This window comes from Balaenoptera musculus, chromosome 9 (assembly GCF_009873245.2).
Source record: "Balaenoptera musculus isolate JJ_BM4_2016_0621 chromosome 9, mBalMus1.pri.v3, whole genome shotgun sequence".
Lineage (NCBI taxonomy): Eukaryota > Metazoa > Chordata > Mammalia > Artiodactyla > Balaenopteridae > Balaenoptera > Balaenoptera musculus.
This window is the reverse complement of record NC_045793.1, coordinates 363,632-380,716: the sequence shown is the minus strand read 5'-3', so window position 1 is coordinate 380,716 and position 17,085 is coordinate 363,632. Positions and strand designations below refer to the sequence as shown.

General features: G+C 45.7%; 1 protein-coding gene across 7 annotated transcripts in view; it reads right to left on the bottom strand.

Annotated features, from left to right (window-relative positions):
- Positions 1-17,085, bottom strand: part of ESYT2 (extended synaptotagmin 2) — a 75,467-nt gene that overhangs the window by 24,910 nt on the left and 33,472 nt on the right. For all 7 annotated transcript variants that reach the window (XM_036864096.1, XM_036864094.1, XM_036864098.1 and 4 more), the window contains exons 5-10: positions 15,524-15,596; positions 15,188-15,277; positions 8,573-8,628; positions 4,057-4,177; positions 1,866-2,042; positions 943-1,025 (exon numbers count right to left, since the gene is read on the bottom strand). In XM_036864096.1, the coding sequence (XP_036719991.1) occupies positions 943-1,025; positions 1,866-2,042; positions 4,057-4,177; positions 8,573-8,628; positions 15,188-15,277; positions 15,524-15,596 (600 nt within the window). The remainder of the gene's footprint in view (positions 1-942; positions 1,026-1,865; positions 2,043-4,056; positions 4,178-8,572; positions 8,629-15,187; positions 15,278-15,523; positions 15,597-17,085) is intronic.

The window sequence follows — 17,085 nt, the reverse complement described above, 5'->3', positions numbered from 1 at the left end:
GCCCCCGCGCCAGGGACGACCAGGACGGGACGATGACACCCCCTTCTTCTGCAGCCACCCCTCCTCTCTGCCCCCGAGCTCTGCCCCAGGTCAGACCCGACATCTCTCTCCTGATCTATTCCAACAGCCTCCTGAAGGCCGGCCGGTCCCCAGTCTCAATCCCTGATAACCTAACCTAACAGTGGCTTTACTGGAATGCAAGTCTGATCTGTTCACTGCCTTGCTTGAAATCTTGTGGTTGCTCCTCATTAAACTGTCTCATGAATGAATTCTGAGGTCACAGCCTAACACACAGGCCATTCTTGATGAAGCCAGACCTGTCCAATGTCATCTATCCTTATATCTTCTATGCCACAAGAAATTCAGTTAAATAATAAAGATGAGGCTAAAGTGTGTTTTTTGATATTTTTTTCAGCTGTAAAGGTTGTTCAATTTAAGCAAACAAGTCAATATTTGCTTTTCCAGTATACAGGCACAATATAAATTACTATCTATTCTCCGCCCCCCATAACCCAATAACACATCAAAAGTTAAAAAACCTGTTTCTATAACCTAGAGCACACCTGCCTGCGTGGCGTAAAGGCTGGAGAGCTGGGCTGGATTTGGGGCCATGCGTGGCTACTGAGCACTTAAAATGGGGCAGCACAACTAAGAAAGTGAATTTTAAATTTTGTTTAACTTTAATCAATTTAACTTAAATAGCAACGTGTGGCTGCTATGATGGACACAGATCTAGCAGCTTTCCTTTTCTTACTTAAATGTGAAATGTTTTAGGAACAAAACGTGTTTTAAGAAGTCTAAGGTGAAGCAACGCTACATCTAAGAGCCATTTTAAAATACACATAACATGTACATAATCCTGTTTTTGAAGTTATATTACACGTTTAACACTGATTATCAAAGAAAAAGAGTCTACGCTCTCCTCAGTCATGAAGGATTTACCTTCCGAGGAAGTCGTCCTTGTCTGGGTCTTCGTCAAAGAGCTCGATCTCTAATTCCTGTCCGGGGTGTTCATAGACCAGAGCCTGAAAGGTAACAGCTCACAGTTATCTCACAGTCACTAGTATCGTGTCTACTGAGTACGTGACTGCAGTCAGCGGTAGCAGCTGCACAGCACTGAGGTCCCCACTGTCGGACCCGACAGACTTCTGGATGGCAGGGTCCCTGTGAAATATCCGCGCACACGGCCACGGGCCGCTGCGTTTGTTCCCAGTTGCCGGGGGCCACAAGCTTGGATGTCTCTCCACTCCGGCAGCGGCCCCGGTCAGTGCTGGCTGCAGGGTGGCCGCAAGCGCCCCACTCACCACCACTCCGAGATTGAGAGATGTGGCAACAGACCGGGCTGGGAGGACGGGAAGCTGATGGGGTATAAACTGCACCACTTCTCAGTTCTTTCCAAACCGCATACCTTGTGATGCAGCAATTCCACTCTGAGGAGCGTAATCTGGGGAAAACTTGGCCAAATGCAGAAAACCCACGACACTCATACAGCACTGGTTACAATGAACCCAAAAGCCCAGATCTCTCTGAGTAAAAACATGATGGTACCTACTCAAGTGAACGGCTATATTTATTGACATGTAGAGATGTCCAGATGTATTAAATGAAAATTTACAAAACAGTAAATAATCAACCTCATTTTGGAATATGTTTATGTGTATTAAGGGCTAATTATTTACCGTGATAGCTTGATGCGATTAAGGTTTAAAATTTTGTGTGAGGCAGGGATACAGGGTACAATGGTTTTAAAAATGGAAAATGCAAGCAGAGAATTGAGGTTACCCTGAACTAAGCACACCACGACCCCGCAGCAGGAGTGGAACAGGAACGTGGAGGGGGGACGGCAGCAGCACCCACTCCCTCACCTCGTACACCTCGTTCCACTTTGGACTGAGGTTCTCCTTGATGACCTTGCTTTGGAAGATTTGGTTGCCAACTCGAATCACTCCATAGGGGTCTGACTTCCCCTTGACAAGTCCCTTAAGGTAGGTGTCTTTTTCCTGAAGATCCTGAGCTTCAATAAAGTGTATCCTCAGGACACCCTGGAGGGAAGGAAGACAGAGCAGACTGCTCACTGGCTCACCCGACAGGCACGGGGTGAAGCCTGTGCCCAGGGACCAGGCAGCTCCTCCTCCCTGAGCAACAAAGGCAAACACGCGATGCTCAGGGGCAGCGCGACGGGGTCCCAGGGGTCTGACCGGAGCCAGAGTCAGGAGCAGCTGGCGTGAGCCACCACCTCCTGCAGACTTCTCCTGGGACGCGGGGTCCCAGAGCGGCACTGTGCCCCAGGGACCCCAGGAGCCCAACTTGGGCAGGGCAGGACAGCAGGAGGTCAGATGGCACAGGGCCTCATGGGTCACCAAACAGTCCTGTGTTTCGGTAGTAGTAACACTAGTGGTAACTGCAGTGATAACTAGTGATAACAGGCACTACAGGATGCACGAGACTGTTCCTAAGTCCTTGATATGCAATTACTTTCCAATTACATCACTGAATTTTTACAACAATCTTATGAAATACTGTCATTAAACCTATTTTATGCATAGGAAACTGAAAATCTGAGATACATACGACTCACAGACTTAACATAGTTATCTTTTCCAAAAATGTTGTTTAATTGATAAAATTAAAAACCTCCACTCATATTTCTTTCAAGGCAAACACAACCTGTAAAGTTACCTTTTGGAGGGTAGCATTCTACACCACAAAACACTTTTTAAAAAATTACCAGGTAATATTTCTGAACCAATCAGCATAGAAAGATAAGACATTTTTACAGATAAATACGCTTTTAAAACCGTAACAAAACAAAATCCCCTGCTTATATTTTCACAGGTCTAAAGCTTAGATAATGTGGCAACAAACATATCTGAGCAGCAGGGAGGCTGGATCCGGGCAGGCTTAGATGGTCACCTGTACTCAGAGAATACAAAGCCTAATGGCCTAGGAGCACGGGGATTTCTATGTGGAAAGGCAGGCCTGGGTTTCCAGAGATGAGAATCCTAAGTTAACGAAAAAAGACATCCCTGTGTCATACGTGGTGTCCCATCACATCTGCTGAATGCCAACAATGTAACTGATTTGGGCATAAATGACTAGGGTGTTGTTACTTGAAAAAATACAGGAATGCTCATGCACTTTTGTTGGTTTGTGCACTGTTACTGAGATCGAATTTACCTAGAAAGAGTTAACGGGCAGTGGGGAAAGGCTGGCCACTTCTACTTCAGGAAACAAACACTGAACTAGGACCAGACACCATGTGACAGGCTGCCCACTCCACTTCTGGAGCCCAAGGTCGGTCAGACCAGACGGGTGGGGAGAAGCCCTTGCTAAATGGGGCCAACCTTCCAGCTCTGTGCCCAGCAGAGGATTCCACGTCCTTGGCCAGCAGGCTCTCAGTCTCAGACCGAGGTTGTTTAGTTTACTCAAATGAAGGCGACTCCAACACGTGTGACCCGCCTCTGTGTGCAGGGTATCACCCCAACTTACAGATGAAGAAACTGCAGCCCAGACACACCAAGGAATACACTCCCAAAGCGAAGCCGCTGCCTAACCGCAGGGCTGTGGCTCAGCCCCGGCCGCGCCCTTCCATCCCACCCAGGGCAGCTCTAACACTAATGACGCGCCTGCCACATCCCTCCCTGAGTGACCCCAAAGATGCCCACTCTGTCGTATCTGAGGGGAGGCTTGTACAGTTCCCAGCTTAGGCTGAACTGTTACATCTTGATACATACAAATAGGAAGTGCTTTCTGAGGCAATAAATAAGTTGTCATAGCTGTCCTTTACAACCTGCAATGACATCTGCAGAATTAAATCCCTATGAGCAGCTCTGAGGTTCACAGCTGAGGTTTAAGAACTGTCCTCAAGTCTCTGAAAGTTTTCGGCCTGATGCCCCTTAGCCAATCTCCTAAGGAACAGGGCAGGACAGACCACCTTTACTGCATCAAGATCCACGTGGCAAGGCTGCTGTTAGGAGAAATACAAGAAGTCACAACACCCAAGTATGTGAAGAGTTCCTCCAGTCTGTCTGTAAGTGTTAATGAACGGATGCTTACCTTTGGTATAGGAAACCGCAACTGTGCTATTTGAACTTCGCTGACGAGAGGAACCGTGATTCGGTTGGGAAGCACCAGATAGTTTGATATTATGTCCAAAATGATAGTATCTGACAAACCACTGTTAGGTGGGAGGTAAAAAACAAACAAACCAATTATCAGACACTTCAGTACTAGTTATCGCCTGTTAACAGTGAACTTAGCATAGACACGACAACATCCCACTGACAGCATGGAGCTAATCCCTCTGACACAGCATTTAAAGCCAGCAGTTTAATACTTTAGATGCAGTACTGCTACAGTGACGATTATGTGGGGTTTATTCTAAGAACACAAGATACTATTCTGGCTATATTTCACAATGTCCTAAATAACATCTCATACATTTCCACATAACTTTATCATTGATTTAATATTGAATAAGTAAGATACATTTAAATAAATTTCTTTTTTTTAACATAAACTATTTCAAACACCCATAAAAGTACAGAGAATACCAAAACAAGCATCCATTTATTTACTCATTCCATGTTTATTACATTAAATTTATCTTTCCTGTTATATATGCAGAGGTCCCAACGAAGCAAAGGAATTTACAGTTCATTCTTTCTTCACACTTTATTTGGGTACTGAATACTGTAATCAATTTGAAAGACTATACACCACTGCACAGAGATCTCAGTAGCAAGAATAAAACTGTGGAGGCTAAAGAAGCAAATGTGCTTTCAATATGCTTTTTGTCTGTTCTTTGGTGTAAATGTGAGAATCAAGCAACGTATGTGTGACAGCACTTTTGAGGCATACGTAAACCAAGTTTCATTGCTATAGAAGAACACCTTTAGCCAGAAGTGCAAAGTTTTAAAAGAACCTTACTTCTTGCCAGTACTTCTCAGATGTTAACATTATGAACACGCAGATGTAAAGTAACTACACACGGAACATCCACTGGGACACAGTGAAAGTGCCGTCATTCACTGAGTGATAACTGAGCCTCACTGCAGGTTGGGGGTCCAAATGCAAGGCCAGGATGCGGAACCTCAGCGCAGCGCCTTTCAGCCCGACATGGGCAGAGACAAACCACACACCCACAGACAGCTCCACACTCCACTGCTGAAGAGGCCAGTTACTCGGGCGCTAACAGTCCAGGGGGACTCAGAGGGTCTAAGCCGCAGACACTGGATCAGTGTTCACCACGCAGAGGATGAGATGGTCCTTCAAAGCATTAATACCAAGCATAGTCTTACTTCAGGCATTTCCCTGCAGAAGTACCAGTTTTGTTTATACTGAAAAATCTGTTGAAACAGAAGACCCCTCACTGATGACATAAACGTTTCAAGAATCCCTTAGCTGCTACGGTGGTCGGCCACCGTCTCACCTCTCTCTAACGCCTACGGTGGTGCCAGCACCAGGCTCAGCTCGGCAGCCCCACCCGTGGGCTCCCAAGTGGGGCTGGGCATCCCCTGAGCCACTCCGCTCGTCCTGACTACGCCGGGCTCAGCACACAGCAGCTTCCACTGTGTCCCACCCTCCTGGTCCTTTGGAACCGACCCTGCTCATCACCCTACTTCTGTTTCTGTCACAACCCTCATCCCTTCAACACTCAGTTTATGGCTCTCCATTGAAAACTGTTAAGGATAGCTAAAATTTGTGGTAAAGTGATTCAGGCATCACTGCTACTTTATAATACCTTGGATTCTGTTTTGTAGTCAATGGATAGAGCATGTAGATGTTCATTTTGTAAAGCTTGGGGCAAGATTTCACTATGTTAGGTTCAAAGTTATTAAATATTTATTTTTATAAGACAAGGCTTACCACAGCTGTGAGTTGTTTGACAAAATCTTTGAGAAATAGTAGCCCAAGTTTTATGTTAAGTAGATATGCGTATATTGTATCACATAAAATTTACATAATTACGTATCATATATAAATATATATAATTTAAAAGGGGTATTTTACCATATCCCTTTTATACCACAGTCTCATTTTTGAATGGTGTGTGTCTATTTCCGTCTGTATTTCTAATATATATGAGTATATTTTGATACTTTTAATGATAAATGCAATCCTATACATAATGAATATAGAAGAATAGGTTTTATATATTGTATATATGAAAACCCATATATAAAACAACAGCCGGAAGTTATTACTACACAAATAGAGCCTGCCTTCATATAAAATCACGCAATGAAATGGCGCTGTATTTGTATGTGTGCCTCGAGCGAGTGTGCATGCATTTCTCCCTTCTAACTGAATGCTCTGGGACTGACCCCGGGCTGCGCTGCAGGCTCACGCAGCAGAGCCCGCCCTCTGGCTCTCTACAGGGAGCCAGCACACCAGGGCCTGCAGGGCGGATGCTCGACAAACCCCTCCCACGACGCAGAGGGGAGGAAAGCAGACCACACTCTTCTACACTAAAGGACAGCAGGGATTTGTCGTTTTTGCCAGCTAAGCAGCACCCTCTCCTCCGACTTCTGGAGCCCTTCCTTGGGGTCCCCCCCGCCCCCACCTTCACTGGAGCTTCTTCATGCACTTCTCTGCCTCCTCTCTGCGTGGGCACGAGGCCCAACCTGACCCTCAGAACCAGGAGAGTCTGCCCAAGGACAGGCAGACAAACAAGTCAACCCTAGAACCTGACCCTCAGAACCAGGAGAGTCTGCCCAAGGACAGGCAGACAAACAGAAGTCAACCCTAGAACTTTTGCTGGAACTCGCGGGAAAAGGTTCTTTTTCCGACTGAGGCAGCTGAGCGTGCGGAATAGAAGCTAGAAGCGGCTACTTCACAGCAAGAGCCTGCCTGGCAACAAAGCCACGCACAGAAAAGCAGAGTCAGGAGCCGTCCTGTGGATGCCAGCACCTGGCTGTGCCTGGCTACCCGACAGGGCCGCAGGCCTCTCGGCGACACCAGCTGAGGGTGCAGGCTCCACTCAGCTCACGGCCACGGCTGGCACTCACAGCAGGCACTCCGTACCCATGTGTTGGACGAGTGAATAGACTGTCTCTAAAAAACAGTATTTGGGGCTTCCCTGGTGGCGCAGTGGTTGAGCATCTGCCTGCCAATGCAGGCGACACGGGTTCAAGCCCTGGTCTGGGAAGATCCCACATGCTGCGGAGCAACTAGGCCCGTGAGCCACAATTACTGAGCCTGTGCGTCTGGAGCCTGTGCTCCGCAACAAGAGAGGCCGTGACAGTGAGAGGCCCGCGCACCGCGATGAAGAGTGGCCCCCACTTGCCGCAACTAGAGAAAGCCCTCGCACAGAAACCAAGACCCAACACAGCCATAAATAAATAAATAAATAAATAAAAATTTAAAAAAAAAGAGTGAATACATGTATATGTTTAACTGAATCACTGTGCTGTACAACTGAAACTAACAACGCTGTAGATCAACTATACTCCAATTAAAAAAAAAAAAACAAAACAGTATTTGTTTACTCAATTATTTACTCACTTAATGAAGGCCAGGTAAGTTGGGTTTGTTGTTGCAAGCAAGAATCCTAATCAACACTTTAACAAAACTCTTTTAAAGTTGTCCTTTCGTTCCAAAAATCTTTTAAAGATAACAATATTTTTCTATATCCAATAAACCACAGCACCTAAAAAAGACTTCTATTGTTATGACTATGCCTCAGTATAGTCTTAATTTTTCCCTGATAATGAAACAAAATTCTTTCTAATGGCCATTTCAAGGGCATAAACAAATACACGGGAAGAGAAAAAAGAGATTGAAACCAAGGCTTTCATAATTCAATTTTTAAGCCATTTTAGGGGGAAAACCCCCCCACAGATAAGCAGTGTCCACTAGGAACATGTGTAACTTTAACCAACAAGCAACACACTTTAACTTTCAAATGCAACAGTGAAACCAGCAGAAGCAGGCTTGGCGGCTGCAGCCTCAGCCCTTCCTGCTCAGTGGTGGCTGACAGGTCTGCCGCCACCGCCTTCCACCTCGGAGGACTGTGGCGCGACCAGGAAGCCTCCCTTCTCCCACAGGCGGGACACGCCCTGAAGGGCTTCCCATGCTCGTGGCGGAAGGTTTCCTCGCGTTTCAGACACTAGAGGACACGGAACAACAAGGGCCTCCCAGCCACACGACGCAGCTCCCAGATCCAGGGCTGACGCCTACCCCTCCAGCGAGGAGCGGGTCAAGGCACAGAAGGCAGAAAGGGAAGGCGCAGCACAGCTCGAAAAGATTCCAGGAAGGGCTAGCTTTGAAACCTATAAGCTTGAAAACTTTTTAAAGTTTTCTTTAATTTTCTGGGATATTAAAACACCAAAACTGGAAAGACACCTCATGACTAATGAAAAGGCCCCATCTAGTCCTAACAGGGCTCTCATGCGGCTCTGACCCAGAGCCTCAGATGGGCCGGCGACACCAGAGCCCAAGAGAGCCCGCCCAGAAAGCATGGGCTCTGCTCGGAAGACATAGCTCTCAAACACCCGTGTCGTCTTCGCGACACTGGAAACGCACGTGACACCACCAGCAAGCTACCCACAGGACGTGACAGAGTACTTACTTCAATCCGGGGATATCGAGAAGATTAGTCAGTCCTGTCCAATTAATTTCTAAAAGCTGTTTTAAAAAAAGGGCAAAAATATTAAGTATGCAAATTATTTCCAATTATCACATCAAATCATGCAGGTTTGTTTCTTTATAAATGAAATGGGTTAGTACATACTACTGTCCTATACCTTGTTTTTCACTTTGTAAAACATCAAGGCCGTTGTCCCTTGTTGGTATAGATACCTTGCCTGTTCTTGTTTTGTTCTTTTGATGTCAAAATTTACTCCAGTAAAATCATAATTATTTATATACCCATCCTCCTATTGACGAGCACTTAGAATATTTACAATTTCTCTTTTATTGTAAGTAATGAATCAGTGAATATCTTTGTACACACGTGTTGTTACATACACATGGAGACTAGCATTCAAAAAGTGGAAATTCTGGTCAAAGATACATGTTCATTTTTTATGTTGATAGATGCTACATAATTGCCCTAATATTGTACAAACTTACATTCCCATCAAAACTGTATAAAATGTCCTTTCTTTACAACCTATTAAAAATATTTTACACCTATATTAAAAATCAGTCTATCCAGCAGTTAAAGAATGGTACTTTATCGCTGTTTCAGTCTGCATATTCCTCATACTAGTGGGACATGTTCCATTCATTCACTCAACACCTGTATTTTATTGCTCATTTTTCTAGTGGGTATTTATCTTAGAATAATTCCTATATAGTTGGCTGAGATTCTATTAAACGGATGTGGACAGGTAAAAAGTACTGATTGGAAACACTGCTTTTCCTGTCAAGACGGATACTGCACATAATGAAATTACTTGTGCTCTATGTTGTAGAAGATGCTAAGTGAAACTGCATGACCTCTATTACCCATAGAGCTGCAGTGACAAAGCTGGGCAGTAGGTGGTTATAAACATGAACTGGAAGGGTCAAGATTCTTTCGGACAGAGCAAAACTCAAAAGCAACAACTTTAATAAAGTCCTGAAACACTAACCTCCCTAGGACTCCCTAGCACCCTGACTACGATCTCTAAACGCGTTTTCCACTAAAAGGAACAGGGGATTTTGAAGAAATGGCTGACTCCAGGTCTGGGGCACCCTGCTGAACCAGGAGTAAAGAAGCACTCACAGGCCCTCCCAAAGGGCAGTCACCCGGAGGGGATTATAACTAGAGTACAAACGCTCAGGTGACAGAGGGCCGACTCGCAGGACCCTTGGCAAAATGGTAAGATGTACCTGGATGCTACCCAAATTCAGAGAAACAAAATGCCTGCGAGGCAGGGGCAGAATTCATGGAAGGACAGACTCAGGTGAGCTTGAAAAGAAGAGATCTGAATGCAAGAAAGAAGGCCCCAGGGGAAGGGCCTCCGCGTTCAAGGCCCTGAAGGGGGAGCTGGCCTGTCCCTGAACACAGGGAGGCCAGGGGACAGAAGAGCCAAGCTGAGGGGGTGAGAGAGGAGTGTGAGTGACTGTGTGTGGGAGGACGAGAGTGAGTGTGTGAGCAGGTGGACAGGTGCGAGGGCGGGGCAGATCCAGGCAGCGCTTTGGGAAAGCAACTAAAATTAGTGCCCCCCCCACACCAAGTCTGGATGACTGGGATCTCCTTTCGGGAAACTGAAGAACCAGTGAGACGTGCTCCCAAAGGACAGGAAATCAGCTCTTTGGGCTGCCGAGGAACAGTGAGTAAGGTGGGCACGTTGCAACTGCAACCCCACCAGCGCAGCATCTGTTCACGGGAGCCTCAGTCGGCTGCCCTCTGCCCTCCGTGCCATCTGTGGGTTGCAGGAGAGTCGGTGACAGCCACTGCTCATGTCAGCACTGACAACACGCCAGGCGTCCTACACAGGAAGTCTGTTAAAAACGGACTGGTGGAGACTTCCCTGGTGGTCCAGTGGTTAAGAATCCGTCTTCCAATGCAGGGGACGCGGGTTCGATCCCTGGCCAGGGAACTAAGATCCCACGTGCAGCAGAGCAACTAAGCCTGTGCACCACAACTATTGAGCACGTGCGCCACAACTAGAGAGACGTCTGCGCGGCACAAGGAGGAGCCCGCGTGCCGCAACGAAGACCGGATGCAGCCTAAAAGAAAATAAATATTTAAAAACAAAACAAAACAGACTGGTGGCTCCACCCTTCTCCAGAGTTTCTGAATTTTCTGATTTGGGCTGGTGGTAAAGGTCACGAATATTTTTCTTATGTCTTAAAGCTCCTAGGACTTCCAGCTTTCACTTGGGATGTAGAAAACTGGGAAGAGCATCACTCCTGAATGCATGGAGAGCTGAGGCGACAGGGCCATCCCAGGGCAGGAGAGCCAGAGTAAACCCTGTGAAATCCACAGAAATAGGGCAGGCCGAGGAGAGCACAGCTGCTGCAGGAAAGACAGAAGCCCTGCCTTCCAGAGGCGAGGGACCACAGCCACTCAGAGGACAGGAACAGAATTCACCCTCTATGCCTTGACCACAGAGATCCGGTATTGCTGGGGGCAGGTGCGACACTCTCTCCTGCACAAGACCCTCCAAAGACAGAGTCACAGGGAGGGGGCAGGGCCACCGAAAGAGCACCACAACAACGGTGGTGGGGCAAGACGCTTCAAAATGATGAAAGACATCAAACCCCAGATCCAAGAAATGCAGAGGACACCTGGCGGGATAAACAGCCACAAGCTCCCCAGTGGCTTAATGTGTGGCCTAAGACTGGGCCTCTTCCGTCCAGTGGGCTCCATGGACCTGCCAGCCCAGCCCTCCCTCACCCCTCATGACCACCTCCCACGCAGGGCTGCAGGAATCGGTTTCTGGGAGCCTCGCTCGAATGCTGCAACCTTCCTACTCCTGGTCTCAGGGTTAAGGGTCTGTATCTGATGCAGCTGGAATAGGGCAGGCAAGGACCAAGGGAAGACCGGGAGGCTCACTCCTGGGGGCACCGGCGGCCAGCGTTTCTGGCCTGTGGCCTGAAGGACCAGAGGAGGCTGGTCTCAGGGTGAGAGAAGAACGAAGCTGAGGCAGAACAGGCACAAGAGACAGTGGCCACGGCGTCCACATTCCACATTCCGTCCTGTTCCTGACTCCCAACTGCAGCCCCTGCATGAGTTTCATGAGACATTGATATATGCTCATTTTGTTTTTAAATAAAGCTCCCCCTTCTCCCCCTTCCTTTGCTTAAGGTACCTCAATTGCCGGAGTCCTAGCTAGTAGGATTCAGTTTCTTTTCACAATCACTCTACAAGGAAGATGCTATTTCCATTTTATAGATGAAGAAACTCAATCTGTGGATCAAAGACTCAGCAGGCATGTCCTTTGCTAGCTGGGAGGACCCCTTTAGGATAAACAGGTTCAGAGTGAGCCCCAGACCATCTCCTGGAGAAGTTCTAGAAAGGACCTCCTGACCCAGTCTACTCTAATCCATACTCCTGAGACAGACCTAAAAATGGCCTAAGGATTCTGGAACACCCTTAAGAGTGTATGCCAGGGCAATCCCAACAACTGTCAAGTTAGCATGAGTGGGTTGCCACCACTTCCCTGGGACACGTCCAAGGGCAGAGAGTAGGTCGCCCTGGCTCGTACCAGAACCTTAACCCAAGCTTCTGTGCTTACCAATGCTCGACCTCTGCTGCCAGGACCCCACCAGAATGCTAACCCTACGTATAGGAAAATATTTAATTTCTTAAACATCTGAAGACTCACTATGTGCCAGGTGCTATACCAAGTGTTTTACATTTAATCGTCACCCCTAATCTTTTGAGGGAAGTATTAGTGTACTCCCCATGTTACCAATGGGGAGACTGAGGCTTACAGAAATGAAACACAGTTGGGCCTCCGTATCTGAGGGTTCCAGTTCTGCCTTCTCAGATTCAACCAAACACGGATCAAAAGTATTCGGAAAGAAAAAATTCCTGAAGTTCCAAAAGGCAAAACTTGAATCTGCTGCACTAGGGCAACTATTTACATTGGACTTTCAACGATCTACACAGAATTTACACCGTACTAGGTATTATAAGTGATCTAGAGATGATTTAAAGGATACGAGAGGATGTGCGTAGGTTATGTACAAATGCTACGCCATTTAATAAGGAACTTGAACACCCACGGATTTTGGTCCGTGGGAGTCCTGGAACCAATCCCCTGTGGATACTGGGAGAAGATGGTAATTTGTTCAAAGCACACAGTTCAAAGGAGAGAAAGAACCAGGAGCGGAAAGTGAGGCTGTGTGGCGCTCATGTCTGTCACTTAACCTGAAATAAAGGGACAGTACATCCGCCCTGCCCCCACTGTGCTGAATGAAGTCAGCACTGCAGACACCTGTGGTTATTTTTTTAAAAACAAGTAGCACATTATCAGAACTAATCTAAACAAATCAACGAGCAAAAAACGTGCGAAAGTTTCATATTCTTCTGAAGGTTGCCATGCTTCTAAATCATCTGTCAAATAGTCTGTAGATAGTCAAAACCCCAATCTTTCTGTTTTTCACTGGGGTGAGGAAGGACTTGGTAGCCAGCAGGGAATTCTGCTCTTACATTTTCCAGATGAAAGCGACTGAAAAAGTCCCTTTTCTCTGAAGCCTGTGCTTGGTGACTGTAATTCACCATATAAGGATACAAGTGATCCTCAACCTTTCACAGCCTCATCCTGCTTTTCTGAGTACTAAAATTTCATTTGGAAATTAATATTATAATGTTATTTTTATTTTACTTTTTATTTTTTGGCTGCACAGCTTGTGGGATCCTAGTTCCCTGACCAGGGACTGAACCTGGGCCCCCTGCAGTGGAAGCACGGAGTCCGAACCACTGGACCACCAGGGAAGTCCCTACAATGTTATTTTTAAACTAAGTATACCTAAGAAAGATCCAATGAAGAATATTACAAAGTTTTGAGGAAGATTTAAAGATTTGGATTTTGTTACATTGAGCTGAAAAAAAACTCTTTAAATTGTTAAAAATTCCCTGCAAACTAAAAATACTTATCAACTTGCTAAGGATTAGTTTTTTATATTCATTAATGAAGGAATTTTTTTAAACATAGTCTTTTCAACAACTTGTATGTGGGGAAAAAAACCCCATGAATTTTGAATCTTTTACAGATTTCTTCATTTCTCAAAATTGTAATAAATTAAAATTTAACACAGATGTTCCTTAATAGCTTTTGAATTTTACCATGTTTTGTGTTGTTAAGATACGTTCAAAATAAGTCAATTATTTAAGCAATAAAAAGCAAATGAGAATAATAATTTTAGCGGTAACAAAAAGTGATGACACTTACTTCTTATGTTTTTATACAGAAAAGTACCACTTGTTTGGTCTAGATAAACTTGTATTTTAAAAACCAGCAACAATGATTTATATTATTTGAATCAAATTATACAAATGAATATCCCCATTTTACACTACACATGATGTTAATGACACCTCCAGAAAGAACTCATCGCAGGTTACAAAAACGGCACACTGTGAAGAGGTATCTGAGAAACAGATTCATTCATTCATCAGACATTTACTGAACTGTATGGAGACAGATATGGCTGTGGCTTGCATAGATTAAGAAGTGTGCTACGAGGCACAGGGACAAGGAGGGAACCTGGCTGCCCGTGTCCTGGGAAGGGCAGCATTCTAGGAGAGGAGGGAGAGAGAAAGAGGGAGGTGGAAGGGACAATGGGGGAGGGGGTGGGGGTGGTACTACCACTGCAGTGGACAGATGACCATCTGCGAGTGAGAGCCGGCCCCTGGTGGGTCAGTCTGCCGGGGCAAGACCCCTAGCAGTGAAGTCCACTGAGGACAGAGCCAAGGCAGGAAGCCAAGCAGAGGCTGCAGAAGCCCAGATGAGGAGCCTTGTAGGAATGGAGCCACCCAGGTGGGGATGGACAGTCTCAGTGAGGGGAGGGGCCTCGGCGAGGAGAAAGGGTCTCAGTGAGGGAGAGTCTAGGTAGGTGACATTTTTGTTGTCTTACTTTTGTGGCTAATAATAAGTATTGACGACTTATAACCAAAAATGGAATGTAAAATAATAATATCATGGTTTATCCAAGTGTTAAAATATAACTTAGTCAAAATTAATCTTTGTGACTCTTAAAAACACAGCATACTGCGTGCTTCATTCAACACACCCCGAGAGGCAGGCAATGGTTGGGGGGGGGGGGGGCGGCTGCAGGGCGACTCAGGCTGAGTATGAGGATAGCATCTCTGCCGGACCAGGGCAGGTCCAGGTGCAGATCCCCAGACTTCCTGGTTTTGTGACTTGGACAAATCAGACTCTCAGATCCTGGTCGGCAAAAGTACTTAGTGTTAGTATTTAACTACAGAGCTATGAGGATTGAATGAGTAAATATATATCATACTCAGTGATAGGTGCTGAATGTTAGTTACAACCTATACTTTCTAAGGTCTGCTTTCAAATTTTCTGCAGCAAACATATTATTTTTATAATGAGGAAAAAAGTTGTCTATGGAGAGATGTGAAGCCCTCTGTTAAGGCATAAAGAGATGAAAGCACGCAGGATTCATGCACCAAAGGGAATAAAGTGAGTTAAGCTCTTTTTCTCCACTCTGTCTATTCTTCGATATGTACACATTCTTGTCAGTGAATGGGAAGAAAAGAATGAAATAAACATTGACTTACTGGCTTCCTAAGGAAGAAGATAGACAAAGCTCCCACTAAGGGCATGTCTCCAATCAGTGGTTCCAGGATCACCCGCATTGTACCGTGAATCTAAATTCAAATGGGAAACCGAAACATTAACAGAAAACAATTCCACAGGCCATTACAGACACAAGAAGGAGGATGCAGGATCCTCTCAGTGATTCCTGAACATCTGACTTCAGGTTTCTCTCAAGTATAACCTATAAACAAAAACTTAACTTCAAAGAAATTCTGAGTTAATAAAAACTTCATGATTTTCTTTCTGAATAGAGCACAGAGAATTTGAGAAGACTATGAAACTTAAAAAAACCTTACCTGTATACTTTGCACACCAGCTCTACAAAAATATCGCTTGATCTCCAAATCAATCTCACAATTTCCTACAAAACTAGCAAAGAAAAAGTTCTGTATTACATTCTCTTAATCACCACAGACCTGCAAGCTATATAATCTGAATACAATGATAGTAAAGCTACCAGAACTAGACTGTAGGCAAAGCTGTAACCTGCAGCCTGGCTGTGCCAGAGTGTTCTAGTGCCAGCGCTGGAGCGGTCACTGACACCAGTCAGTACCACCGCACGGGTGGCGAGGCAGGTAGCCTGGCCAGAGGCCTTGGTATAAATGTCACTTCTCAAAGTGCAACTTCTGGAGCAGTCTCTTGATGGAACATAGTTTTCATTTGTTTTATAAACAACTATGCTTGTTTAAAACATAAAAAATGCTGAGATTATATTTCACCACAAATAAATGCTGTGCCCAAGCTCCCCGTACTGAGGAAACTAGCAGTGCTCAGGGCCCTCTGATGTCAAAGGTTAAAGACACTACATCCATCTGAGGTATCAATTTTACTCAACGATTAAGTCTTTTCAATCATTAATGTGAAACAAACATGAATACAGCATGATGCTGAAGGTAAGGCTTACACCCATCTTTACAATGAACATGGCACGTCCACAACGTTTTGTGTGGGATCCGTATGATTTGACTCCCACCCTTGACTCTTGGAAGCAGGACTTCCCACTCCTGCGTGGGAGCGTCGGGGGGCAATTTGATAACCATGAGAGCGACTGTCTAAGCACATGAGCAAAACAGTGACAAAAGGCATCTGGGATGAAAGTCTTCCAATATTCACAGTCCTGATGTAAAAGTCAATACCTGTAGGTTCTTTTGGTGAAGGGGGGACGTACAGTCAAGCACACATTTTGGCAGAAAGTTGCTGCTAGCCACGAGGGGCAGACATCTGAGTTAATGATAGCAGTGCTTTTCTAGCTATGAGAAGATGCGAGAAATTGGGCTCATAACATCGTCTCCTGAATATATCTATCTGAAGACCTGTTCTGCCAGTTCTCCCAGAGCACAGAGGGCCTCATTCCTGATCTCTGCCCTGAACTCCTTTCAGGGTGTGTGGAAGGTCAGCAACTGCAGTAGCTGGTGGCCTCACCCTTGTAGAGGCAGATGGCGAGCGACAGGTTTTCGCCCACACACACTAAGACTTGATCATTTATTTCCTCATAGCTCTCAATTACTCCTTCCCCAACTCCACGGCCAGTAACCTAGTTACAGTCCTTATCTGGAACACAGGAAAAAGCAGACTTTTTAGAGACATAAATATCTGAGCTGCATAACTTGCGTATGCCGTCATGTCTGCTGAAACCACAAAAGCCAGGCTGCATCTTCAAAATGGTGTCCGGTAGCAGATTCATTCCAATGTTTATTTAATGAACGTGTATGCAGTGCTCCCTCGGTGCTGGAACAAGAGAACAAGGTTCCCACGCTCCTGAAGCTCATCCTCAGCCTAGTGGACAGCCCTTCCGGGGTGCAGCTGACCCGAAGACATACGCGGGGCTTCCTCTTTTACTGCACTGATGGCAGCAGCG